Genomic DNA, 27,768 nt, shown 5'->3' on the forward strand with positions numbered 1-27,768 from the left:
CATACACACGTCTCATGTATTCAAATCGGTTTAAGCTTGTGCTTTATGCTTAAACACTCATTCTTCTGTGATTCTTTAAAAAAAAATCACCAATGTCACAACAACAAAAAAACTTTGCATCATATCATTACAAAAATCCTGTGACCTTGTCGGTCCACGTGGCTCTGGGGCTTCTGAGGTTGTCTGTTCCTTTTCCATCAACTTGACAAAAATTGCCTGTGTGCACCGCTGTGCATGGGGAGGCTCAAACGAATTAATTCACAGAGGCAGTGAATTAATTAGTTGCTGTCCCTGACGGAAAACATTTATCTTCCTTTAGTTTTATTTTTGCTCAGATGGCTGGATTCAAAAGTCCAGTAGTTTGTTGATCTTGCCTCCTTTTTAATGGAGACAATTCGCCTGATGGTCACACATAGGTGAAAGTGAAATCGTCCGATTTGACTCAACAATTGATAAATTTATAAATTTGACCTCCAGTTTTATGAGTATTTGAAAAGGTGTATAATTTGTGATATTACTGCATTATTAAGAAGAGCTGGTTTTTGACAAAACCGTGATCAGACATTAATAATTAATGAATGATGTACTGCATGGTCATTTATGTATGCTCACAACTGTACTTAATGGTAAAAAACAAAAACAAATTAGAAATTCAGAACATTTCAAATCTTTATTGAACATAAATTAAAAAAAATGTAGATAAAAATATTTAACAGGTTTAGAAATTCTTTATACAACTATGTACAGGCAAAGATCCATCATGAGGCGATGAAGTAACAAAGTTGTTTCAAATTCAATTATTAATCCTAAGAAAACAGAACATACATTTCCAGCTCTTCAGCTTATGATCCCGTCTACACATATTGGCTGGATACACACAGGAGGAAGAGAGCACCAAAAAAAACCAACAAAAAAAACAACAACGGCAGCGGCAGCTACCTTTTCTCAGGAAGTAATTGCAGGCATAATAGCAAGTCTGTTTATTGAATTGGGCTGTATTCATACTATAACGACGTAACGATTATTAACGACCGAACAATAAGGAAATGAGGAAGCAGTTTTTCACCAACAAATGTTTTGTGTATTAAAATGAAATCTTGCTTCATAAACCCCTTTGAGGTAGAACACCTGTGAGAGAAGAGAACAGGGGGAAGAGGCTGCAAAACAACCGCGGAAAAAGAAAAGAAAAAAAGATTAATTTAGGATCATTACTCAGCAACAGGTTCAGTTCTGTTTGTCAGCCTTCACTTACAAAAAAGAAGTTAAAAGCTCAAACACATTTATTTCCATCAGCTTGTTGAATAGACATTTATTGTTCAAATATACAAAAATACAAAAAGGTGTTTAAGGGACTGAGCAGAGCGCAGATGACTATGTCCATTTTGAAACCCTGTACCAAGGAAACTCCCTCATAGACCTTAAAACACACAAACAGCACAAATCCACAGAGAGAACGGGCTGTTTATAGTGGGATAAAAGCATTTAGATCGCAGCATCTCTGCTGATACAAATAAAATCGAGACATTTCAACTGACTGAAAGGTGGAAAAGGTTCGGGTGACTCCTATAAAAGTTACCTTTAAGGTAAATGTCATCAGCACCTGCACCGGCGCCACACGGACGACAACTGAGTCCCTGCGGTGTCCTGAGCGATGTCAACACTTAGCTGCACTACAACGAACACAAGACGCTTTTCGTTAAAGGTGTTCATTTTGTTCCGAAATAAAAATTGTCCTGCCTGCTGTGACACCAGTGCTGCCTGAGAGGGTCTCATCAAAAATAAGGAGCTGAGTGAAATTGTCCTCATCCTTTTCTGACTCCTGCTGCACAGTAATGGATCCATCTTTAACTGCACCATTTGAGGCTGGTAGTAATCAGCAGAGGCTACTGATGACAATGTAAAACTGAAGTGGTGTATGGGATGCTTTAAACGGTAATTGAATAAAAAATACAATAAACAACCAAACAAAAAAGAGACCAATTATCCAGCAGTCACAAACTTCAAAAAATAGTCTTCATCCCAAACCTTGACATATGGCTCTAATATGGTTTCTGGCCCAGTCTACAAATTAAGCTTTGAATGTAGTGAAGACTCAGTAGATCAGATCTGTGCGCATCAGCGACCTGTCTTCTTATGGCTACAACACAACAGTCGCTCTCATCGGTTCATCAAAGTCCACCATCTGAATTCAAGTGCAATAGACAAGATGGCTGTTGGTGTGTGCATGTGCGATGCTGTACTAATTGAGGAAGCGACGGCAGCGTCTCGTCGCGCAGTTGCAATGCAGCTTGTTGTTCTCGTCCTCAATGGGGAACTTGTAGTCGTAGGTGAGCTCTTCACCGCGGTAGATCTTCCTCAGGGCGAAAATTACGATGTGCTTTCGGCCGTCCACGTTGATGACGCGGGAGTAGCAGTTGGGCTCGCACGAGTGGTTGATGAAGCGGGCCGCGTTGCCCTGCATCGTCGCGTCCACCACGTCAAAGTCGTCGATGCGGAACATGTAGCAGCCGATGTCCTGAGGGAAGAGCGATTTGTCAAAAAGACTTCATAAATGCACATAAACAAACACGTAAGGCAATAAGGCCGACTGAGACCAAATGTCTGAACATGGACTGAACCCTGATGCTCTCTTTTGACCATGTGGGGTTGCACTGAGCTAAAACTAGACTTCAGACCTCAAACATTTTCATAAATGAGAATTGAAGTTCATGATCCTGTAATCCTCCTACAACTACTTTCTGAAAAGTCATTTTCAAGCTTTATGCAGGTCTGCATCTTAACATAGTATAACAGAGACTGCATTTTCCCTTTACATATGATACTAAACTGTTTTATTCACACCAAACCCTCAACTAAGGACAGGACACACTTTACAGGTGGATGACAATCAACCTTTGCTTATTTAACTCTACGGCTTATGAGGATCCCAGATTCAATACATGTGGTTCCCTTGAGAAAACAGGGACTTAGTTATGTTATGTTATGTTCCTGGACTCAATGGAAGTCTGTTCAGTTGAGGTCCCTTGCTGTACTTGACTCAACCAGCAATGTGTCCGTCAAGTGGTGAACCCGGTACTCTGGAATTCAGCCACAATCTCTGGTTGTCATGTTAGCGATCATTTTCTAAAAACAACAGAGTGCACTGCACTGCGTTTACTAACCTTGCTGTCATAATATTGCTCTCGCTTGTCAGTCAGGACAGAGCGGATGACGGTGCCAGCGTACTCGATCACCATCTCCCCGGCCTCGATGTTCCTCTTACAGTAAAGTCCACGTCCATGAATTTGAGATCTAGAAGAGCAACAGAGCAGGAAACGGTGAATTGTGCAATTTATTTGAGCGTAAATGTCAGTTTGTACATGCTGCTATTTGTCTGCCATTACCTGTAAACTCCTACTGCTTCTTTGGATATTTTCTCCAGGTGCCTGAATCTCATCGCCATGGGAAGCTCACTGCTGGTGGCTCGCCTGTCAGAGCAAGATACAGAAGCGGTGGTGTCAATGTGGAAATGGAATTACTGCCTTTTAGGAAATTTTAAACTGTGGTGTGCAGTTGGTCAAGAAAGTGACAATTTAAATAATCTCACCGAGAAGATTTCAGTGGGAATTCATCCTCCTCTTCATCGAAGGGGCCGACAATATCAGGGGGCTCTCTGTGCTGTGACGCCAGGAAGTTGAACATATCAAAAGTTGCTTTCCTATTTGGGAAAGGAGGAAAGAAAAATACTATTAAGGTGCATTTAAATCACAGACAAGAAATGGAAACAAAGATGCCACGCAACAGCATTTAGACGAACCCTATTAACAATAATAAGACAAAAAGAGGATCAACACAAAGTAAACGGGCCCCCTGTCAGTACCTTGTATAGACTTCAGTCCGGGCACAGCCACTCGGGTTGAGGGGAAGCTCTTCCTCAATGTCATCACAGCGGTGGAAGCGGAAGCGGTGGTACTTGCAGTTCGTGGCCCCCTGCAGCTGCTCCAGCAGGAAGATGACGGCATCATGGACGACACCGAGCACCCGCGGACCGCTCATCCCGCCCAGAGGCAGCTGCTTCAGGTGGAAGCCCGCCCGCGCCTCAAGGACACCGTCAATCACCGCGCGCCAGGCGACTGAGGGAGGAAGGAGACGAGGGAGGTGAGGCAGCACTTCAATATTTCTCACCCAAGAGTGATTTTCTTATATTTACTCGTCTAAAATGATTCCTCAGTTTCCCTGCCTGACAAAGGCTCCACATGTTAAACATATCCACACCTCACAGTCTCTAGGCAGCTCTCACCCTCTATGCTGTTGGCTTTAACACTGAAACCATCTTCACTGGTGATTTCAAAGCGCAGGTGCGGCTGGTTCATGTACGTCCTCTTCCTGTGTTTCGGTGCGGGAGCATCTTCCTCCGAGCTGAAACCTGTAGAATTAAATGTAATTACAAAAAAAAGGTTGTGACCAACATTTCCTGAACAGCTATGATTATAGTTTCAATGACTTAAAGGAGACATGTTATGTTTTTTATCTTTTTTCAGAGGAGCTGCAGGAATGGACAGTATGAGGAAACTGATGTGTTTACTGAAAATTGGAGCATGTAAACCTTTTCAAGTAATAACCCAAACAAAAACTATGAACCTGAATATGAGCATAATATGTCACCTTTAACCAGAATTTGAATAAATAGAATTTGTTGGGAAAATTTTATAAAAAAGTTATAATCTCAAAACATAGCACAAATACAGTACTGAGGGATTAGTCTCTGAATGGCTTGTGGAAATGTTATTACAGATGTATTGTAATTATCCCCTCATTGTTAATTACCAATTAAATGAAATAGCTGTTGCACATTCCCCCCCCCCCCGAAAGAAGCTGCTGCTCAGGTAACGCTGATGGAGCACCAAATGAAAAGGACGTTGAATGTTGTAGTCACAAACCTGAATAAGGGCCCCATTCAGAGAGGTCTCCATGGCGAGCGCTGACCCACATGTGTGTATTACTGTCAGCGCTCTCTGTGTTGGTTTGTGCTGATGGACTCTTCACCCGAGAAGGCCTTAGGAGAAAGGACACAAAAAATAAGTTATCGTATAAACATTGCAATAGTAGCCAGGTATTACCTATACCACTTTATATTTTGAATGCTCTGGCAAAAAACAAAAACAAAGTATAAGTTGTACGATGGAATTTAAGTGGAACTGACCGAGGGGGCGCAGGCAGCGGTGGAGCAGTGATTCTCAACGGCTCAGGCTCGGGCATAATTTCTTGGTCGAGATCAAGAACGTCCTTATTGGTTGGAGCTTTTATTCTCACGCCACTCGATCTGCTGAACGGAATCAAAACGTTGTATTTCCTGTTAATGATCTTTCCAACTCCTTCAAGGTCCCTGTAAGCCACTAGAGGCACTTTTTATTATCTTTACTATTTTGCTAAGAAAAGAATTAGAATCTTTCAATACCTGGCTTCAGTAACTTCATCTGGCTCACTGGAGGGATCCATCAAGAAGTCCATCTTGGATTTCTTCCTTGAAGGCCTTTCAGACACCGTTGACACTCTCTTGATTCTCACCTGCTGGCGCGATGAGGCAGGTGCTGGTTGCAATTTCAAATTCAATTCACAGATCGAACCAATGGGCGACTCTGAACGTGCAGCCGGCGATTGATCTGAGTCTACTGGGTCCTGAACCTGGGACGCTCTTGGCTGTCCGGCCTGTGGCTGTCGAGCGTTACAGAGGATTATGGGTTTCGTCCTCTGTGCGTCGCGGTGGGAAGCCATGGCTCTCTCGATAATAGCCTGAGCCGTGGTTTCTGGATTGTTTGGGAAAACAGGTTTGGGAACGCTCTGTGCAACAACGGGAGCCGTGGATGTAGTGCCGCTTTTCACAGGCACCACTCGGACAATGAATTTTCTCTCCGATGTTGTTGTGTGGTTACTGTCAGGAGGGGCAAGTGTGGCAGAGGGGTTGGCACGAGACTTTATTATGACACGAGGGACAGAGTGCTGCAGAGGGTTACTGCTGTGGTTACTGTCAGGAGGGGCAAGTGTGGCAGAGGGGTTGGCGCGAGACTTGATTATGACACGGGGGACAGAGCGCTGCAAAGCGTTACTGCTGTGAAGAATCTTTGCTATCTGGCTTATCTTACTGTAAGCAGGGGAATTTGCACTGAGGGTCTGGTAAGTGTTGGATCTCGGGTCTTTGACGAGAATTTGACCTTGACGGTTAACCAGCAGGACTTGAGGGGGAGGAGCCAAGGCTGGGACCGGGGGCAAGTTAGCGGCTGCGGCCTGATCCGGTGCAACTGCTTGCTGCTGACTTCCTGGCCTGGAGTTGTCCAAGCGGATGGCGATGGTTTTGCTCGGTATGGCAGACTGCTCGGGAAACGCGTTTAAGCCGTTGATGATAATGGGGGATGTGACTGCGCGTGGGACTGCACAAAAAGAGGCAGCAGCAGAGGAAACGGACACATTATTTACAGGTCGTGCGGGTAGAGTGGGCAACAACAGTTTGATTTTATCCTGCTGCTGAATGTACGGTTTTGGCGACAAGGGCCTGAAATTTGATGTGGGACGTTTTGTCAGCAACGTGGGAGATTTTTTGGTTTTAGGTTCTGGTGAGTAGTCGGGGTCATTTAAATCATCTTTAAATCCTTCAATGGAGTCAGCTGAAGACGTACTGTCCTCCTCCCCTTGAATTCGACGTGGGTGCACTGCAGGGCCTTCTCCAGACACAAAATGGCCTGTGGTTGAATCCAAAAACACATCACTTTGCAATGTTGGCGTTACAGAGCTCATTGGGACCTCTTCCTCCTGAAGTGACATGTCATCATGTGCATACCCTGATTCAAGCAGAGTAGATGGCAGAGAATCTTCCTGAAACTGTGGCTCATTTGTTCCTTGCTGGACTGTTGACACTGTGTAGCTCGAGTCCAGCCTCTTCAGAGCAACCGTCAGCTGTTTAGTAGGTGTATTGTTATTGGTGTGGATGTTGATGTCCCGAGCTCCATCATTGCCCACTTCGCTTTCATCACTGTCTGTCCCGCTGTCTGCCCCATCCAACTGCGAGATTGACGGTGCTGAGGGGAGCTGACCCGTGGCATCTGAGCCACTAGCTGCGTCACACACCACTGTCCGCGAAAACTTAAAGTAACGGCTCGAGTCTTCGTCTACAGAGTCGTTCTCCTGTTGCATTTCCACATCCTGCACTGCGCCTTCCACCTCTCCTCTACCGCCTTGTGCACTGCAGTGAAGTACCACGTTCTCAGTGAGCAGAGCCTCATCAAAGTCAAGCTTGGCATTCAGCATGGAGGCCACTGCTACCTCGGTGTCTGTGTCAAACACAGTGTAAGGCAGCTCCTGGGACATTAGGTGGGCCACTTCCTCTTCCAAGTTATCAGGGGCTAGTGAGATCCCATTGGTCGTGGCCACGGCTGCGTCTTCTGCCTCAGACGATGCTAGGAAGTCTTGGGGAACCTCGGCAGAGACCGGGGTGGTGATTTTAAAGTTTTGTCTCCCCCTGGGAGAGTGAGTGATGACTCCTTGGCGTGGCGACAGCCCTGCAGAAATGCTGGAGTTTGATCTAGGCGGGGAGCTCCAGACTGGCGAGGTTGAGTTTTGTCTCGACAGAGGAGGTGATGCTAGGCCGATGCTCGATGCTCTTGGAGGGGAGTTGAACAGGGCGCATCTGGAGTGAATGGTGCCCCCCGAGCGGAGGGTCATCGGTACAGACGGGTCGCTGTCTGTTGGAGAGGAACTGCAGCGGCTTCTTGCGGAGAGCCTGCGTGGACGACGGGTGTCCTCCAGGTCTCTCAGTGTCAGGATGTGATGTGATTTGGGGAGAGCGGATCCTGAAAGCAACAAATAAGAGTGATTGATGGGGTCTACCAATACAATAAATCCAACACTGAAAACACAGACAAAATGCCTTTGAAAAGGAAATTATCAAGTAACAAGTAACCATTTTCAAAACTATAAAAAATCTATTTTATAACATTTGTCCTCTTGCTGAAAAATTTGGCTATGTCATTTTACAAATTTCTTTTGTCCATCTAATTTCACAAAACGTGTTTTTTTTTTGTTTTATCATTTATGTGCTTTTGCCTGTTTTGTACTTTTGTGCCTAAATATGGAACATTTACAAGTTGGACTTAAGTATATATGTTAGTTATTGTACATTGTCTCATAAAAATAAAAAAACATTTACCTGGAGATGGGAGAGGCCGGGATGACCCCCCCGCTGGTCTCCTGGTCTGTGTGTAACCAGGACTTTTGGATCCGGGTGTGTTGTGCTGTTTAGAATTGGGTGATGGAGTAGTGGACTTTATCGGGCTGGATGAGGAGCTTAAACGATCCGGGGACTCCATATCTGTCAAAGAAGAAAACCTGTCAAACCACATTGCAACTGAGCGGCTTTAATGAATATCTTGCAACTGAGGAAATTGCTGTGTAACATGTTCTTCGTAGTGACGAACCAAAACTCAGTTTCCTACAGACAAATCTTTACTCTTTCAGTTTTCCATTACTGCTCTCATCAAAGCCACTAACACATTTGAGCTATCTGTAAGGTCCTTCTCACCTCTGTGGTGTTTGGGACTGTGGACAATGGTGTGGTTCTCTTCCTTATCCCATCTCGGATCTTGTTCCTCACCAGGTAGAGGTGTGCTCACTTCTGTCACCTTACAGGTGTACCTACAGCGCCTGCGGGGGTCCACGGTGCTCCAGTACAACCGAGAACATCTACAGAATAAGTGGAAGAATGTGTCACAGAAATAAATCAAAAAGAGCAGTAATACTGAAGGAGTTAATACGTCATTTCGAGAACAATAATGAAACCAAAACCAAGTATTGAATGACCTGAATATGGCTTTCTAATGACAATGACCACTTACTGATAGCCGACAGGATACAGCATTCTCCCATTAGACGACAGCTCAGACAACACACCAAGTTTCTGAATCTGGAGAGAGCCTGGGAAAGTTAGGAGAGAAAAATAAATGATGGCATTCAGCATACTGCCGTTATGGACGGACGGACGCACGCACGCACGCGCGTACAGAAAACAACAGACAACACGCAGATATTTTTACCTATGGTCATGTTAATGGATTCTGGCTCGAGGCCCGTGAGGAACTTTCTCCTGAAATTAATTCCCTCGAAGTCTACGTACACCCGCCGAGGGACTTCAAACCCTTTCCCACACACCACCTAGGAAGGCACGGTAAATCATAGATCAGTACAATGCACAGAAAATCAGCACATAAAGACTGATACTTTCCATTCTGACATAAAGTAAAATCATTATTCATCAATTATTATAAAACTAAAAACTGTGCAGTTACCTTCGCACTGACGAGATCCCTGTGTTTGTAGCAGTACATCTTCCTGTCCTGCTGAAACACACAGCTCTGGGCACGAGCACACATGAAGTGGAAATTACTCTGGCAGGTGGCGAGACAGCAGCCCACGGTGGCCCCCGACTGTCCACAACGATCACAACGCTGGAGAATGAATCATAATCATAATTACACAGGTTTCTGACAGAGCTATGTCACTTGTACAAAGTGCAGTCCTACAACCCCTAGAGCTACAGTGAGGAAAAAAATCTAACAACTGCAAAAAAAACTACCATTATTTATTTCTTCTTACCAGGTGGCGCCCTCTTGAGACAGCGCTGTGCACTCGCAAAAGCGCACTATTGTCCTCATACACCTCCGCAGACCAAAGGCAGCAGTTGATGTGGGCCCATTCATTCTGTCCCAAGTACAACAGCCGCCCTGCATCCTATCAGGATAAAAAGATGTTCATATTCATTAATATGAAGCAGTGTAGCCACTTTAATTTGACAAGCAACAGGAGACAAACACATTTAGAAAAAAAGCCAACCCAGGACAGCTGGAAAGTAAACACAATGCGTCCTGTTTCTGTATTCAAAGATTTGACTCTTAATGTGAAACTGGTCAATTCATTTACTCATGATAATCTATTTATTTTCTTAACTAAGCTAAAAAGTATATGCTAAAATGTTACATCTTAACCAATGTAAGGATTTGATGTGTCTCCTTGTCTCACATTACACCAAAACTGTGTGTATTTGAGTTTGGGCATATTAGTCAAGAAAATAGAAAAGCAAAACACCAAGAAATTTTAACAAGCATATTTTTCTGCTTTCTGAATAATCAAGAAGATAATGTGCCAATACAAAAATTATGACAACATTAATTCTTTGCAGCCCTAGCAACAGTAATACAGCTCAACTCACAACAGGAGCAGAGTCTCCATATTGTTGGCAAAGTGTACACTGCCGCACATCTTCAGTCTTGGTGGATTTCAGCCCGCCTTTTACATCTGTGAGGGAGGAGCAGCAAGAGAACATGTTTTTGAACCAGATTTACCACAGGTCACCAACATATTGCAGGGCCAACATAAAGAGACAAACAACCATTCACTCTCACTCTCACATTCATTAGAATCTCCAATTAACCTAACCCCAATCTACACACAATCACATTACTGAAAATGCACGATAAAGAACAGACTACTGTGGTTTCCATACCACGTGAACGCAGAGGGAGGCTGTGTGATGCACCAGACTGCTGCGTAGAGAGGGAGGATAGCAGAGAGACGGATTTCCCCGACTGTGGGCCCCTGGACTCCTTAGGCTGGTATGTCCTCTCCAGCCACTGTGCGTAGCTATGCTCCTTGGATGGTGGAAGGACCGCCTCAGGGAGCATGGCACTGTAGAACGACGGGCACGAACAGTCAAACAGAGAACACATTAGAGACAGCTGTTCATCTATGACAATGTCCTGAGTAACACTGCATTTAAATTGCATTTAATAAGAATGAAAACTCATCAATAGGCTCAAATATGATATGACACTCATATGTGCATGTACATGTACATACATATAATGTTTAGTGTTGTTGGCAGTAATTTTACCTTGGGAATTCTTCAGAGAATGAGTTCCATTTTTTCAGAAGACGAGGAGGAAACCAAGCGAAAACCCGCTGCACCAACTGTCCAAAAAAAAAAAAATCAGCAAAATAAAAAATCAGCAAATGCAAACCATGGTTAAACTGTGGTGAAAACAGTGTCTATTCTTGGAACTTTTAGTCAACAGTCTTACCAAAACCAAAGGACGTGGACATGAATAGAAATGGAGGGGAAAAATCTTGATTTCTACAGAAATCTATGTAACATTGGTCTTTAAAATGGGAGAGGGAAGCTTACTTTGACATAGTGTGCCCTGGCCTGACTGGTTGGTCTCTGATCCTCAGGGAAAAGCTCTTCGTCCTTCATCCTCTTCCTCATCACAGAGATGACATCCATATGGAAAGCTTTCTGAGTGGGTGAGAAGACAAAGAAAGGGGGGGTCAAGAGTTTAATCCAGAGCATTTCATAGAAGTGGGTTTCAGAAAAAGAAAAGAGCTACAAACAGGCAGTTATATTATGTGACATGTCTAATTTCATTACTAATTTCATTAATTTCAGTGTGCTGAATGTCGTAACCGATTCCAATTATAAGCAGATTATAAAGAAGAATATACTCACTATTGAGTCGTAACCTCCAACTTCGAACTTCTTCTCCATGACTTGCAGATCACAGACTGTTTGCTGTGCCCTGAAAATCCCTGAGTCGTCTGTTTCCTTACACTGAAGCGCATGAATAAATATGACATCGGAATTTTAAAAAAGATCAGTACTTAACAGCATAAATTGACATTGACAAACACTTTTGAAACATAAGTCTTAGTGAGCTTAATATCTGCCGGGGTTGCAGATATCTCTCACCGCTGTGCAGATTGCGAGGTGCTTTGTGGCAGCATCTGAGCGGAGGTCAGTGAGCACCGTCTCCAGCCCGGCAACCAGCCTGCTCTGCAGCTCCTCCTTCAGGCTGCTGTGTTCTGCCTCGTGCTGGCTGCAGGGGGAACATGTGAAATCCACTTCTTCTGGTTGGCTCGACAGCAAACCACACAGCTCCTCTACAGCGACACAGAAAACATGAATGAGTTTTTTTGAGTTTTGTTACTAAGTCTGACATCTGCTTTTTCATATATATATATATATATATATATATATATATATATATATATATATATATATATATATATATATATATATATATATATATATATATATATAAACTATGCTAAAACTTGCAATTTATGCTACAGCTACATCTATGCTATGTTATTGATGCAACCTCATCCATTATTATCCAGTTATCAGTAACATGTTAACATTTTAGCTATGAGCAACTGGCAAGATTAGACCTGCAATAATACTATTTACTATATCTTACTGTGTGTGCATATTCTATATGTATACACAATCTCATTATTATGATTTAATATACTTATCAGGAGTTTGTTTCTCTTTGAGTGATTGTGTAGTTTAAATGTAATTAAAAGGTTTTATTGTGTTTCTATGTTGTAATATTTCCCGGTTTTCTTTTGAATTATTTGATTCATTCATATCAATAATCAAATTCTTCTTTAAAAACAATCCATCACGTTAGATCGGAAACAATCATATTCTTACAAACACTTAACCTGTTAATCACGAGCAGAAACTCATATGTATGATTTAACATTTAGTTTTGTTTGTTTGTATAAAAGTAACGCACCTGAGAGTCCTTCACATTTGTAATGAATCCAGTGGCTGCACTCTGAGCACTGAATCATCTGTGCATGTTGGTTGTTGTCGTCGTAGCACTTGTGGCAGACAGTGCAGAAGTTACCTGATGTAAATAAAATAATTAGTTCCATACAGTTTGACTATAAACACATACACTGTACCTCTTTTGCACACAAATCCCTCACTCAAACAGTATAGGCAACATTGGATTTGCTTAGTTAACTCATGGTCTTACCTTTGCTGTGAAGAGAAGTGCAGTCAGGACACAGATTCTGCTCGTGGTTCCAGGCAAAGTCCCAGGTCTTTCCAGGAGTCACGCCACAGCTTTTACACCGAATGCACGTCATGCACACCTACACAAACACAACAAAGTCAGACAATGGCGCACATAGGAAGTCCAGGGAGGGTTTTTCCCTGACCAAAACTTATTGCTGATGAACCGTTTGTATAATATCTTATTTCACGTTAATTTCACAGGTGGATGAAAGTAAAATTTTACATTACTTGACATTTTTGAATGTTCTAAAACCCTGCAAGGAGATATTTGAACGTTATTGAAGGAAATACCCATGGCATGCTGCAGTTCATAGGTTTAGGGTAAGTTGGTCCCAGGCAGGAAGGATGATAGGAGGTTTGGCATCTTCTGCACTGCAATACAGGCTGAGAAGAGGAAAAACATGGAGAAGGATACATTAATATGAGCTGAGGTTATCAGTGGAGCGAGCACCTCTGTCATGAGTCACCTCTACCACATTTTAAACATTTTAGTTTCATAATCCCAATTGTGTTTTATATATAAGGTATCACAGACACGTTCCTGTTGTGAGGACGCTGCTGCGTTGCATACCTTTGTGCTCTTGCTTTTACGTCCACACACGTGGCAGAATTTGCAGCGTCTGCAGCACCAGTTCTCCTTGTTCTCCTGCTGGGGGCGCTCCTCTGGTGAGAGGCAGAAACTGTGGAAGGGCTCACAGCAGATCTGGCAGAAAATCATCTGTGGGGAGACAAGAAGATAACTTACTTAATGCAGAGCACCAAAAAGATGAGAAGATGATGACACCATGATTGGAGACTGTGACAAATATCAAAAGTGCATTGGTAATGAGTTTACAGCTGCAAAATTTAAGAAGACAGCAGCAATATTATTTAGAATATTTCTAACATCTTAACACGTCGAATACTAAGAGCTGAATTACCTCATGTCGTCCTTTACTTGCGCAGAGCAGACAGACAGGCTGTGGTGTGGTAGGGACAGACGTGAGGACGCTGAGGCCGCCCATCAGCCAAACATTCTGAACAGCACAGTCCTCCTGACAGACACAGCATAAAAACAGCATAAAAGTGATTTCAGTTTTTTACTAATGAAACACAGGGAGAAAAGCAATTTTCTTATTTACACTAATTCTAAATATTTGCAGGACACCTATAATAAGAAGTATTATAGTTTCCTTGCCAGACAACACAAGTGTGAAAACCCACCTTGAAGTCCACGCGGATCTTGTACTTGTTCTGCAACAGGCCCTTATGGGGAAATCCATTAGTAAACCCCGTCAGGGTGTTCACTGATGCACACTCTGCAGGATTCTGGGAACGAAGGACATAGTGTGTGTCAGTTGCTGGACAGTGTTTCAGCACTGTCTCTTTTACGGACGCGCCCTCGTCCTTCTCGTCGTCAGGTGGATCCACTCGTGTGTCCTCCTGCTCGTCTCGTTTGCCCTCCTGTAACCCTGAGTCTGGATCGACAGTCTGAGAGGGCACTCGCACAGTTTCATCTTTGTTAGCTCGGTTTGTCTGAGTCAAAACATCTGGGTGCTGCACCTCAGACTCTGGAGGTCCCCGACAACACAACTTGGACGAAACCTCCATCAGAGCTGAGTGCGGTTTGGATGGGGGGTGTTGTTGGAATGATGATGGTGACGATATAAATTTGTGCAAATGCAAAGCTGACTGCACCACAGACTGGGGCAAACGGTGCAAACGTAACAGCAGAGTTTTCTGTGGAAAGTCTGTCATAGCATGTGGTGAAAGTGGAGGGGCAGGATGTGTTACAGCCTGGGACAATTCTAGAGGGGACAGTGTTGTGGCTTCGGATGGAGGGGAAATAGTGGTGTGAGCAACAGGCTGGGGCAGTCTTGGAGGAGACTGTGTTGTGGCTTGTGATGGAGGTGAAATAGTTGTCTGAGTTACACGTTGGGGCAGTTCTGGAGGAGATTGTGTTGTGGAATGTGATGGAGGTGAAATAGTTGTCTGAGTTACAGGTTGGGCCAATTTTGGATGCAACTGTGCGGTACACTGATCCAGAAACTGGGGCAACTCCTGCGTCAAAGACCGAGCAGACTGAAGGACAAAATCAGGCAGACGGTATAAGTGTATTTGTAGCTGCTGCGGCAGCTTCGGCATTGGGCTTCTGGGCGGGCTGGTTTCAGGGAAAGTTTCTCTGGCCTCCGTCTCTTCCGTGTTCTCCTGTTCCTGTGGAGGAGGGGACTGCCTAAGCCAACCAGCAAGACAGGTTCCACAGACTGACACCAATACGAGTGGCATGCAGAGGCGGCGACAGGCAGCAGCCAAAGTGACAGAAAAAAAGGAGGAGCACTACGACTTCAAGTGTGTTAGCCAGAAATAATAAGTAAGAAAAGGTGAAGTAGAATTTAGCAGATTCATTCAGTAGATGCACACGAAGAGGTACTAAAGTACACATAAGCAAAGTATTCAGGTCTCCGGAGCAGAAACTGAACAAAGCTATCGACTAGTTCATCATTTTCACGTTAGAAAGTCAGCTTCATGGCAAAATGCACAATGCACAAAGTGTTGTTCTCTTTGTTTGTTAGTTTCAGAAGAGGAGTTTTTGCATATTTCCTCTGAAATATGCCGTATATGTATAGCTGCTGCTATACCTTTATATTGCACATCAGATAGCAGATAGGACAGCAGATAAATGATCTCACTAATTTCTAGATTGTGTTAAACAGACTTTTTTATTTAAAAAGGAACTATTCGTTCCAAGTTCACTCCCACAACTTCCGAGTTTCTCACAACTGTGCACCAATACTCACACTTGCAGGCAACAGTAACAATGTCATGAACTGACACTGACACACATGCACATACAAAAGGGGCCTTGCTTGTACATCCAGGTATTAACATCTGCATTTTAAAAATGATTACATTCATGCAGGCCATCCAATTAGATGTATACATGTTGTAACAGCATTTCCTGGACAGAGGGTCTCCACTAATGATCTGAAAATACAGTCTTTCTCCACACAAGCACAGTTGTTTACATCCTGCTGAGTGCTTCTCCTCGAGAAACTCGCCATTGCACTTCTGCACTGAACACTGTGGACAAAACTGCAGCTAACAAAATGGGAAGGCTGATATAGACCACATGTCAATTATGTCTACTTTCTTCCTCTTTATTCCTATCTTCAAAAATATAGTGGCTTTCTTTCCGTTACCAGTGTACTTTGGAAGGTGGAGGAAGATAGGGTTATTGGCTTGTGACGAAACAAAACATCGGACTTAATCATCAATGATACCCAGCCCGCTGTCGCCATGATCTCAGCCTATGAGGTTAACAAATTTACATTTGTGATATGCATGTGTATGTGATAACTTCACATAATAAAAAGCACTACAAATTTGAAACCAACACATACAGATGAAAATAAATTAAACACAACAAGCAGAAGCATAAATATAGGGCTGTTTCTTGTTCTCATAAGGGGGTTATTAAATATTATGGAGCATGACAAATGATTCACGAAATGAAAAAAGATGCTATTTATTAGATTAGCGTGTTATTTGAGGAAGTGCACATGCCAAATTCAATCAGCGGAAACAAAGAGTCAGGCAGTGAAGCAGTTTGATTACATTGATGCTCTCAGTTTAAATCATGACATGTATAAAAATCCTTTCAATGCTGAAATGAGTGGTGTTAGAAAGCATTTTCCTGATCAGTTATACTGATGACTACGGTAAACATAGGCTCCTTAAAATACTCCTGAAGAGTCTGAAATTGTTGGATTGCATTATTATGTATAATTTATGTTTATGTATAATTTTTCAAGTGATTACACCATCTCACTGTGAATATTTTGCTTACACATGTAGGGTGGTCAAGGTACTGGCTATTATTTTTAACCTTAGGCCCATTAAAATAAAAAATACGTGATTTACAACACTGAACTGCCTATTAGGATAAATGTTAAGAGCAAAAAAAATCTTAAGCATGAAAAGTTTTTCCCCCTCTCCGGTTAAGATAGTCAAGATACAGATTACTTTTCAAACATCAACCAGCAATATTATGTACAGCCTCAAACACACACTGAACGGTGCGCTGCATTTTACCATGAACACAGCTTTAATTTGACTATTAATCATAAACCATGAGGTTGAGTACATGCAAGGAGAAACATAAAAGTCAAGAGATAGAAAATAAGCGAGGCTCAATGTAAAAGCTGTAAATAGAATCACTCATTCCAGATGATTAAATCGGAAAATGAAAAAAACTGAAAGTGAGATACAGACCTGGGCAAACAATTATTTGGAAGTTAATTTTGTTGTCTAGATCATCATTATTGACACCATCGGTTCACCACTTTATTTAAAGTGGCAAATTTGTTGAAGGAATAAATTATTTAAAATAGGGTTTTTTGTAGTAATTAAAATGTAAATTTGTTGACACCACCTATCTGGATTTAGCAGATTACCATTTTACACAAAAAAACATTTTCCAAAACATACAGTTTGCCCAGTCTTGGAAAATTAGTTCAATGAATGGGGAGGGAAATCCTCTGGAGGTTTTTACCTTGTTTGCTCTGGGTCTGACTCCTCTGGAGAACGGCCGGCGTTGCTTCACCGTTTCAGTTGGAGGATCGTCTGGCACCAATCTGCCGTCTTGAGCAAGATCTCAAAAAGAAAATACAACGATTTAAAACACACGTCTTACTTGTATTTAAGATCTACTAAGGCAGTGCAAAAAGAATACTATCTTTTTAAATTTTTTTGGAAGGATCTGGGATTGTAAACCACTTTCAAAACAGATTTAATCTTGAATTAAAGTTCAATTTTGATGCTCCTATCGCGATTTTATCTTCATCGACAAAGCCTTGAAATTAATGAGTCAGCCTCAACTAACCATTTGCAAAATCAACAGTAGAAAGTAAAGACACACTGAAAGTTCTGAGTCACATTTACAGCAGCGTAGCCTTTGTTACCTGGGTTGCTAGCAGCTACTACATTTGGCTTGGTTGTTGATTTATCATCCTTATCCTCTTCCCTTCCCTCTTCCTCCTCCTCAGATTCAGATTTAAGCAGGCTGCTGTAGGAGCGTGGTGTGATATTACGCAGGGACTGTTTCCTAGCTCCAGGTTCCATCGAGGATGACCCCTCGCCTGCTCCTCCAATATCCCCGTTCCAATTGTCACTGCTCGACATGGAGTCTGGCAAACGCCTCCCCTGGCCTGAGAAATTAGACCCCTCATAATTAATTATGTACACAGACCCAACATTTAGATATCTAATTAAATAATTTTTTTTATGTTACTTTTGAGAATTAATTTCCACAAATGAGTGAAACTCAACATTAACCATTCACTCAGGGACAAAAATTAAAGCAGGAGCATCATCTATTTAGAGACGTACCTCTCAGTGGTCTGAAGATGCGCTCAAACCTCGCTTTCTCAATCCGATCACACTTTTTATATCTGGGGGGAAGAAGAAAGAGTCAGATGTAATATATATCTAAAGTAAAGCTCATGTGTGCCCATCCATGAATCTGTTTAACTGCAAGATTCAACATGCCTTCATTAACTGGATCGCTAAATATGTTTAACTGGAAAGAAATAAAACATGTTTCGTGTTCACAAACTGCTAAAACTAAAAGTTAAACAGAATACATGTATGTAAATATTTCAGAACTTGATCTAAATTTAGTTTTGTCGGTTCAAAATGTAAATGACATGAGTTCTGCTTTTCCCCCCAGAACAGACTGGCTGAATGGTTAGTGCTGTCTATATTCAAAGTGGTCTTGAGGATAGACAACATAGTTCCCTTGTGCAGGAAAATAACATAATCCCCAGCCTGTGTCTTTGCACATGACAGTATGAATTTAGGATTTGTTTAACTCACATGCAGCACTGCCGCTTGGTGTTGGGCCCTCCGAATTTGGGCTTATCGAGGCAGTTGATACACTTTGCGCAGTCCTCCTCAATCAAACAGCCTTCGCAGTGTCCACAGCGCCGGGAGCGGACTCCCCCTGATCCATATCGACTCAATGCCCTCCTCTTTCTGAACCTGTGGCCCTTCCCCCTCCCCCTCCTCCTGCGCTGGATGTTTTCCTGTGAGACAACCCACTGAGCCCTGCCCAGATCAGAGATGTCATCCTCATCATCTGCCACATCTGCAAGCGAGAGGTAGAGAGGATGGGTAAAAGAGCCACAACTGAAATTTCAAACATTATTACATACACATGTGATGTGTGTGTGGGAGGGGGGCAACATCTTTGGATGCCAGAACATTCTATTCAGTCTGCAGAAGACATTACATTTGTGTACTCATTTTGTCCAACAAGAAAGTTTGGTTTCTATAGATTCAGGTTACTATTGGCTCCCTGAATCGTAGGACAGCAAGAAGTCACTGTAGGATAGATTGACTGGTTGAACACATCAAGAGTCTGAGAGAAATTCATTGTTGGTGCCTTCATGGATTTAAAAACTATTAGGAGCAGATTTGAAATAACCTCCTGCGTCCTTCAGTGGCAGCTGCCTCAAAGCAACTTTAGACGGACAAAATAAATAGCCAGTGGTGGTGACTCATAAATTTTTAATGAATAATGTATCTGGAATAACCTTGTGTAAGGCTCTGTTTTTCCCAACGGCACTAGATGTGTTCATTAGGTTGAAAAAAAATCAGGGCAGTGAGTCTATTTGTCAAACAGCACTTCCTCACCTCATACTGAGTGATGCTCACTTGACCAGTGTTGGGTATAGCTTTCCAACAGCGGTGGCTAATCTGTGTGTGACAAAAGATATTTTTGCTGGCAAATATTTTAGTTACAACTACATTGAGCTAACAAAGCACTTCTTCTTCTTTTTTTTTTGCTCAGCAGGTTACGTTTGCCAAAAGCAATAAAAACTGTGCTCTTCTACAAAATAACTTTTTTTATTATTATTTCTTTTAAATCTATGCCAGTTTGAAAGAATATTTTAGCTGCTGAATTTTTCATTATAATACACTATCAGAGTAATGTTGCCAAATAAATAAATAAATGAATAAAAAAGCAGAAATACATTTAAGTATGGACAATTGGATTGAAAATGTGTCATATACAGTATCAAGTAAATCTATATTTTTACAGTCACTCTCTAAATAATGTGGGAATGTAAGTTTCTGAATTGTCTTTTTTATTTGAAACTATTTAATACCACACAGAATGTAATTAAATACTTGCTCATGATCATAAAGCTCGAAGTATAATGGATGAGGACAATATGGCCTTGAAATCTTAATTATTAAATACAAACTGAGAGATATTTTTTTTAGGTCAATACTGATATTTATATTTTCTTTACAAAACCCATAACATAAATCTCCTTTTTTTTTTAAGAATAGCAAACAAGTCTCGGCCAATGGTGAAACTGCTTCAAAAGATATCTTTGGTATGGCTGTACTTGAATTTCTTGCCATGTACAGTATCCACCCATAAGTGGCTGAATGGATTAACTATTCATTCATATGAGCTCAACTGAGTTTTTGCTCAAATTAGCATTTGAGACTCTGGGGTACTGTAGCTAGCAGAAGTGACAATGTTCGCAACTGGTACCGACTGAAACTCCACAAAAAAAAAGAAGGAATTAACAATCCACTGTAGCGGCAATTCCTCCCATCACTTCAAAGGTGTACAATGTCTCCCAACAGCCCACAAAGGAAAGCAAAAACATTTTATGCTGCAGGCAACAAAGAAAATCTAAGACTAGACTTTTAAATACAGTCTAAGGCCTTTTAGAGAAAGCACTAAATGTCTTGCTTTGAAGCCTTTAACACCTGCGTATACCCTGTTCTTAATTGAGTGACTAAGTCCTCTTTGGATGAGATCACTCTTTGTGTTTTGTTGTGTTGTGTGTCAGTTTGTGGACATTCATCAAGATTAGTTAAACTGCGCATTCAGCATATCTGTTTGCAGCATCATTCTGCTCATGTCATCAGAGGCCGTGACTGCTCTTGTTCTTCCTTTTGGATTGACAGATTTTTTTCTTTGTAGGTCCAAAAGAAAAAGTTGACACACATTTGACTTTCCAAAGATATTGCAAAGTTGAGTTTATATTACAAATAAATGATAACACATATTTCATTATTTTTCAAAGTTTGAACAGTGGGGAAGTTCCTGCAGTCGATTGAGAAAAATTTAAAAATAAGTTGATTTTAAAATGTATTACTACTTGATTATTACACCTCAGTTAAAACCATTACACAAACACAGTGCAATGTAAAAAGAAAAAGAAGCTCACCCTTCTCTTAGTAGAGACAAAGCAAAGTTAATTTCTGTATTCTTCTGTAGATACACTGTACCTTCAGTTGTGGGAGAGAAGGTGATGCCCTCTCTCTCGTGCATTGGCAGGGCACTCAGTCTGGGAATATCATCTGGCACCATGGCGCGGGGCTGCCCCAGAGCCACTGCTGCTGCCCGACAGACATGTTTGATCCTTGGACCACCCAGCAGCTGCTCCTGCACACAAACAAACACACACAAAAAAACATGGAATTATTTGGAAGGAAACAAATTACACAAATTAAAATAGCAGGATTTTAGTCTCATATTACATTATGATTTGTTGCACATGGTTAACATTGAAGTGCAGAGAATAAAAAGAAAGTAATGACGCTACTTAGATTTATTCAAACATATACAAATAAAGAAGCAAATTTAAAAGAGTTACCTGAGGACTAGTCTCCTGCGTAGCTGCACCACCTCTCCTCCTCCTTCTTCCACTCACTAGCCCTTGTGATTCTCCAGAGCCCAACTTTTGGTACAGACAAGGGGAAAACAAACAAATAAAGGATTTAGGACAAACAGTCCGAAACTAAAATTATATTAAATTCCTAATGATATGAATCTGAAAACATTCCCATTGCAAGAGCCTGGAAACACAAAATATTTAGCCTTTTCTTTTTTTTTTACAGCTGTTTTTTTTACATCCGAATGCTGTGACGCTTAAACCGTTGCCATGGTAATAATCAGTGAAGTCAACAAAAAAATGGTCAGAAAAAAACTTTCTAAGATATCTCCACCAATGATAAAGCTACAGAGACAATCTAAAGCTTACAAATTCTGACAATGTGTAAGACCGGTAAATCTTTCTTTCTTCTTCTGGAGAGATTTGAGATCTTGGATTTTTACCTGTGACAACTTGAGCTGCTTCTGCTGATCAATCTTGATGAGCTGGACTTTGGCTTTCTTCAGCAGGTGGAGCATCCTCTTATTGGCTCCACTGAGACCAATTCTGTGGCTGGGTCCACTGACTTCTAAAGCCTCCTGGCTGTCCCCTGTCATGCTTCCTGTTTGATCTGTGCCAGACAGCAGCAAAAAAAGCAACGCTGGTTAGATGATGTACAAATGCCTCATCATTTCAATTTTCAAGATATTCAAAAACTTTCTCGGGCCAAGAGATTAGCTGCATTCAGTTTTCTGCATCCAATAAAGATAAAAGACTTTCAAATTGCAAAAATATAAACGTATCTGGTGACTCGAAAATCCCATTTTTCCAGTTTGGTTTTACATAATTTACATGAAATAAAAGAAAAGAAATCCTTACTATTGCTGCCACTATCTTGGAACTGTGTAAGAGAGGGCTTTTGTGCATCAGCATTCATCACCACTGCTAGTTTCCTCACTACACCAGGAGTGTCCATCTCCATCTCCTCCATCACGAGTTTTGACCTTCGCCTCTTCCTGACATGGGAGGTCAAGCCATCGCCGTGGTGAACAGGGTCCTCTTGAGTGTCACACTGGCCTTTCTTTTTCTCCGCCAGCTTCAAGGTCAGCCTTTTGAGGTTCTTGTAGATCTCTACGTGGCTCGTGCCCGGACTGGGCTTCGGGGAGAACTTTGTCACAGCAGACGGGCTGTCAAACAGAGATAAAGTGTCGCTGTCCGACGGTAGTGAGTTGGCATCATAACCTGACTCGTGAAGTGATGCGCTCGCTTTGCCCTCTTCTCTCTGCTGACTCTTCAGCCATGATGCCACAGGGCCCTTGGGACATTTAATCATTTCCTCGTCCAAGAACCTCTTCGGGGCTTTAATAACACGAGAGGATCGTGCGCTCATTAAAGGAGTGGAGGAGTTGTTGGAGCGCTGCTCAGGAAACGAGCTGGGTTCACCTTCTGACTTAGTGATATTCGTCTCTTGCAGTTGCTGCTTGTTCCCGTCCAGTGTCAGTGTGGCTGGAATGGGCTCTGGTATGTAGGTGTAAAAAACACGCCTAGTGCGATTACGACTCAATTTTGGATGTTTATTGGCGGATGGCGGCTTTCGCTTGTACCCAAACAAAGATTTGCGTGACCTTTTGTAGGTTGGTTTCTCGGAGGATTCAGCAGCTTTACACTCGAGGGGCATTGCTGCCTCCTCTCCACTCTGAGCTCCCGCCTCGGCTCCGGCCTCAGGAGAGGCGCCCATACTTTTAACAATTCTCTTCCTCTGCCTTCTGTGGAAGGTTTTAAATGACGGAGCACCTGCTTGAGATGTGCGCCTAGTGTGCAGTCTATTCACTGAGCTCTGTGGCTGGGACTGGTCTGTGTCTGAGTCCTCCGACACTTCACCCTGTTCTTTGACCTTGGAAGCTTTTTCTGCACCCTTGACTGCCATCAGAGTGCTCACCAGCTTATAGTGCCTGGTGCCGCGAGCTGAGGTGGCGGCTGTTTGGTTTTTCATGCTGCCCGAGTTGGCTTTTTCTCCTGCTTTCCTGATAAAGACAGCTGGTCTTGTACTGCCCTGGCTGTCAGATGCCTGCTCATCTTTACGTTTGGCTTTTGTAGGAAGAGCTACCTGCTTGCTATGCAGTTTAATTACCACCTTGGGTATTTGTTTTTCTTCTACTGGGCTCTCTTTGATACCCTGGCCGTCTTTAGGAACCCTTGGTACAATTTTCCCAATCAGAGCTGGCTTTGGGGTCTTGGGAAGAATTTTTCCCACGAGATGTTGTGCTCCCGGAGAATAGTCTGAAGCTTGGGAAGACTTTGCTTGGGTGAGTGATGAAGACTGAGGAATAGTGCCAGAAGTTTTCTGTGGACAAACTGCTGTGGTCCCAAATCCAGTAAAATCTTCCTCCTGGAGAAAAAAAGAAAAGGTATGACATTAAGTATTTTTTTCTTTTGTGCCTTTATTAGATAGAGAAAGTGGAGACCCGGGAAGATGAACCAGGGACCTGCTGCACAAGGCACGTTTACCCACAAACCATTTCACCCTAGACTGTCACCTCACTGTCACTGTCACCTGAAAAAGCACAACAATTAACCGAATAAAACAAAACATTCTATGTTATGCTAGTGCTTAATATTAAAACTTAACTGACAACTTTCTTTGACTTAAAATAGACAAATAGATGAAAATGCAGACAAAATAATTACACATGTGGGGTGTTGAGACTCATCAGTTGGGTTAGGGTTGGCAGGACTTCAGTGTAAAAAACAAAGGAAAGAAGATAAAACTAAAATATTTATTCCACAGTTTTCCTCCTCATGAGAAAAGTGTACTACGGTAAGAAACCTTTGTGGTTCATTCGCTACTTGAGCCTCAACTGGACCAACTAACTTCAAAGTCATGCAGAGAGCTATTTCGCTTAAAGCGACAGTAACACACATACTTTCCATTTAAACAGAAACTTAAATATTGCTGCCTTTAACAAATATTGTTCTTAAACAAACATAAATACAAATACATTTTGAATAGCTGACAGTTTAACAAATTGCCATGAACTTAATGAATGAAATTACATTTTTGATCTCTAGTTTACATGAAGTACTAAACAAGATATAAACTGCACTTATTTAAACTAAAAATGTGGAAATGTAATGTGGCTCCCACAACATATCATATACTAAATATCTAACATTTCCATAGTGAAGAGTTGAGGCGGAAATTGTGATGAAGATAATTAAATAATTATCTGCTTTGTCTACTTGGTATTTCCTTTCAAACGAGGAGGATGAATGGGTTCAGCAGGTGCTCAGGTTTCTGAGTGTGTGGGAGGAACTCTGCCACAAAGTCGTCACATTCATGCTAGCATGACAACGGTTTGTGCATTTGGTCTTAAATTGCACACAGAACAAATCAAACAGAAAATGTATTTGAACTTTTCAGCAAACAATTTTCATAATTTCTCACCAGTTCAATTGGTTTCCAATTACTCACATCCACCTTCACACGCAAAATAGATAACTGTAGACGTTTTCAGAGATGAAACTCCTCTAATGAAATCTGTTCCCCACCACTGCAGAGCAGTGAGTGTGTGGCACGAAGTGACGTGTGGTACTCCAATTGAGCATCACCCACAAGCCTTAGCATGAGCCATGTGACTCGGTTTCAGTCCACACTAAGGGGATTGCATCAGTGAAGTCTGACTGGTATCAGATACTAAAGCCCCAGGGGTGCTGGAGATTAAATTATTTGATTAGTTCCAATTTGGCATCATATCCTTATGCCCATCCACCTGCGTAACTGCCGCTAAAAGGAGAAACTATATATTTAACAAACTGGCTTCGATGAAGACATAACATGAACATATATATACATATCAATCATCTCTATATTTATCATATTATAAATGCTTGAAAACTTATTCAAGTTATTCGTCAAGCAATAACGCCAAACATTCTTCCAGAAATGTGAACATTGTTTACTTTTCTTTAGAGCAGCAACAGTTAATAGATGAATCAATTAGTAATCATCTACTACATTAATCGGCATCTATGTTGATAGTCGATAAATCGGTAAAGTTAAGGGAAAGAAAGTCTAAATTCTCTGATTTCAGCATTCAAAATAAAGTAAAAATAAAAACAACATAATTGTGTGATTGTCACCGGGGACTAAATCACCGCAATACTATATAGTTTTCAACCTAGGCGACCTTAAACACTCAAGTCACCAGGAAGATTTGAAATAATGCGTATCTATCGATCGATCCCACCTGAGGTTAGAATGTAACGGGTGATAATTGTGTTGCAGCATGTATAGCATGGACAAGTAAATGTACTTTAATTATTCTGTTAATACTACTTTGAATTCGACTGTCCCCTGAAAACTGTGAAGTAAGAGGAAGTAAGAATGGAAAGGGCCGAATCAGATTTTAGTCCTGCGAGAATCTCAGGAATGCTTGTACACATGGACTGTGCAAAACCAAGTCTCATTAATAAAAAAAGGGCTGCAGTAACAACGGTTCAGCTTTGTGATCACAACCTCTGGGTGACGTTTTCTGTTCGCCTTCCTGTTGCACCCTACGTTTGGCTGACGTCGAAAACACTGTCAGCTGACAGCTCCGCGGACACGGAGAGTGTGATCCCCCAAGTCATCAACAGCGTCGTTTTAGCTACGACAAGATTAGCAGCCTCTCTCTCTCTGTCTGTGTGTGTGTGTGTGTGTGTGTGTGTGTGTGTGTGTGTGTGTGTGTGTGTGAGCGCAGGGTGGGATCTTCCACTCACAAAATGTGCCAGTGGATGGATAAACAAAGACACATCCCGGTTTCCACAACAAAAACGCATCCACTAGCTTTTCACCGAACCGCCAAAGTTTCCGCCTAGTGCCTCTCTCATTAAAACACACTCGTCCGCACGGACACTGCTCTCCCTGTGTGTAAGGCTTGTGCAACTTACACAATGAATTACTAATATATGCATAAGCAGACTGTAAATAATTACCCATCGGCCAATATGAAGCGTTCCCTGCAGGCAGGCAGCTAGCGACGATGCCTTTTTAAGGTTAGTGTTTACAAGCTAAGTTGCGGCTAACTAGCTCCTCGTTAGCTTAAATACTTGAAGTGAATAGTAAACATATGGTTTTAAATGTCCTTTGAAAAGAGGAGGCTTCGTGTGCCCCATTAAGGCGCACTCTTACCAAAACAGCTGACATGCTAGCGTTAGCTTACTCACCTCCTCGCTGTTGCTGGAGTCAAAGCCCGCATCGCGCTGCCGCCTGTGCTTCTCAGTCACCCCGAGCAGGCGGAGCAGGGACGGATCCTCGCTCAACGCGAGCCCGATGTTCACGGGCCTCGGCCCTCCGGCAGGCAGCTCCCCGTCATGCGAGCCCAGCCTTCCGCGCCTGCTACGTTTCTCCGACCGCAGCCTGCTGCGAGCCGCACACGGTCGGCCGGGGAAGCGAGCCCGGGCCGGCGCTTGGGCGCTCAAGCCCGCGACAGTAGCGGGAGATGATAATCCGCCTCCCGATGCCGCCATTATTTACTACAACAACACGGACGGCGCGCTGGCGGAGGGAGACCGCAGCGATGTGAGAGGTAAGATGGACTGCGCCGAGGCAAAGGCGCGAGATAGAAAGCAACCACAGGTGCATCATGGGAAAACGAACTTCGCCGGCGTGCGGCGATCTATGTTCGACATACTGGGCGACTTCGCTTGCCCTGAGCTGCTGTTTTCCAGGTCCCCAGTGATGTCAAAACGTCCACTTCTTCATTGTTAGAAATAAGCACCACTCAAATACAAAATCAGCCGTATCGGGTCATCCATCTAGTCTCCGTCGTCTCGTAGAGGGAAATATAGTTCCAACAGCAAAATGATCTTAGTTTACAGTATATTTTGCTCAAGTTGTTTTCTCAAACTGATGTTGGGAGTGTTTGTGTGCCAGATCACAGGAGTGTGTCTTTGATCAACAGGGATTGTGTGACAATTTAAAAGATTCAATTCTTTTATTGTATTCTAATATTTTTTTTAGAGGAAATAAAACCTAATTTTATGAGGCAAGATTTAATTTAAGAAACATAAGAGATGCAGTTGGAATGAAAGATTCTGTGCATCTGTATATGAAGTATATGTACTGCCCGTTTCTCCAGCGAAACACAGTATTTCCTGCTAATCTTCTAATAAAATAGAATATAAAATAAATTCCAACTGATAGTTCGGTTATCGTTCATTCTTAAAACATACAAAGTAGTG

The 27,768-nt window shown here is 42.3% G+C and overlaps 1 protein-coding gene across 2 annotated transcripts; it reads right to left on the bottom strand.

Annotated features, from left to right (window-relative positions):
- Positions 1–656: 656 nt before the first annotated feature.
- Positions 657–27,144, bottom strand: kmt2ba (lysine (K)-specific methyltransferase 2Ba). 2 transcript variants are annotated; one of them, XM_035620482.2, is made up of 36 exons: positions 26,752–27,144; positions 22,426–23,935; positions 22,011–22,177; positions 21,550–21,633; positions 21,182–21,338; positions 18,743–19,013; positions 18,257–18,318; positions 17,830–18,075; positions 17,421–17,521; positions 14,093–14,197; positions 13,810–13,923; positions 13,461–13,607; positions 13,181–13,273; positions 12,849–12,966; positions 12,603–12,716; positions 11,768–11,958; positions 11,528–11,629; positions 11,207–11,317; positions 10,916–10,992; positions 10,529–10,710; positions 10,235–10,320; positions 9,622–9,756; positions 9,315–9,473; positions 9,063–9,180; positions 8,865–8,943; positions 8,552–8,712; positions 8,180–8,341; positions 5,438–7,823; positions 5,183–5,302; positions 4,920–5,035; positions 4,280–4,405; positions 3,860–4,112; positions 3,587–3,697; positions 3,384–3,467; positions 3,162–3,291; positions 657–2,515 (listed from the first exon to the last, which is right to left on the bottom strand). In XM_035620482.2, exons 1-36 carry the CDS (start codon positions 27,052–27,054, stop codon positions 2,240–2,242), a joined length of 8,757 nt encoding a protein of 2,918 aa, XP_035476375.2. In that variant the 5' UTR covers positions 27,055–27,144; the 3' UTR covers positions 657–2,239. The 2 variants fall into 2 exon arrangements, with proteins under 2 accessions (XP_035476375.2, XP_047186101.1); XM_047330145.1 differs by having other exon boundaries at positions 5,183–5,305.
- Positions 27,145–27,768: the final 624 nt, after the last annotated feature.

The sequence above is a fragment of the Scophthalmus maximus genome, chromosome 22 (genome assembly GCF_022379125.1).
Source record: "Scophthalmus maximus strain ysfricsl-2021 chromosome 22, ASM2237912v1, whole genome shotgun sequence".
Taxonomy (NCBI): Eukaryota; Metazoa; Chordata; class Actinopteri; order Pleuronectiformes; family Scophthalmidae; genus Scophthalmus; species Scophthalmus maximus.

Bases quoted from the DNA above. Each gene is read 5' to 3' on its own strand.
- kmt2ba (XM_047330145.1), bottom strand. From the start codon at position 27,054: ATGGCGGCATCGGGAGGCGGATTATCATCTCCCGCTACTGTCGCGGGC. The intron at 9,474-9,621 runs GTAAGAAGAAAT...TTCATTCTCCAG, and splicing joins TCTCAAGAGGGCGCCACCTG to CGTTGTGATCGTTGTGGACA. The intron at 7,824-8,179 runs GTAAATGTTTTT...TGTTGCTTTCAG, and splicing joins CCGGCCTCTCCCATCTCCAG to GATCCGCTCTCCCCAAATCA.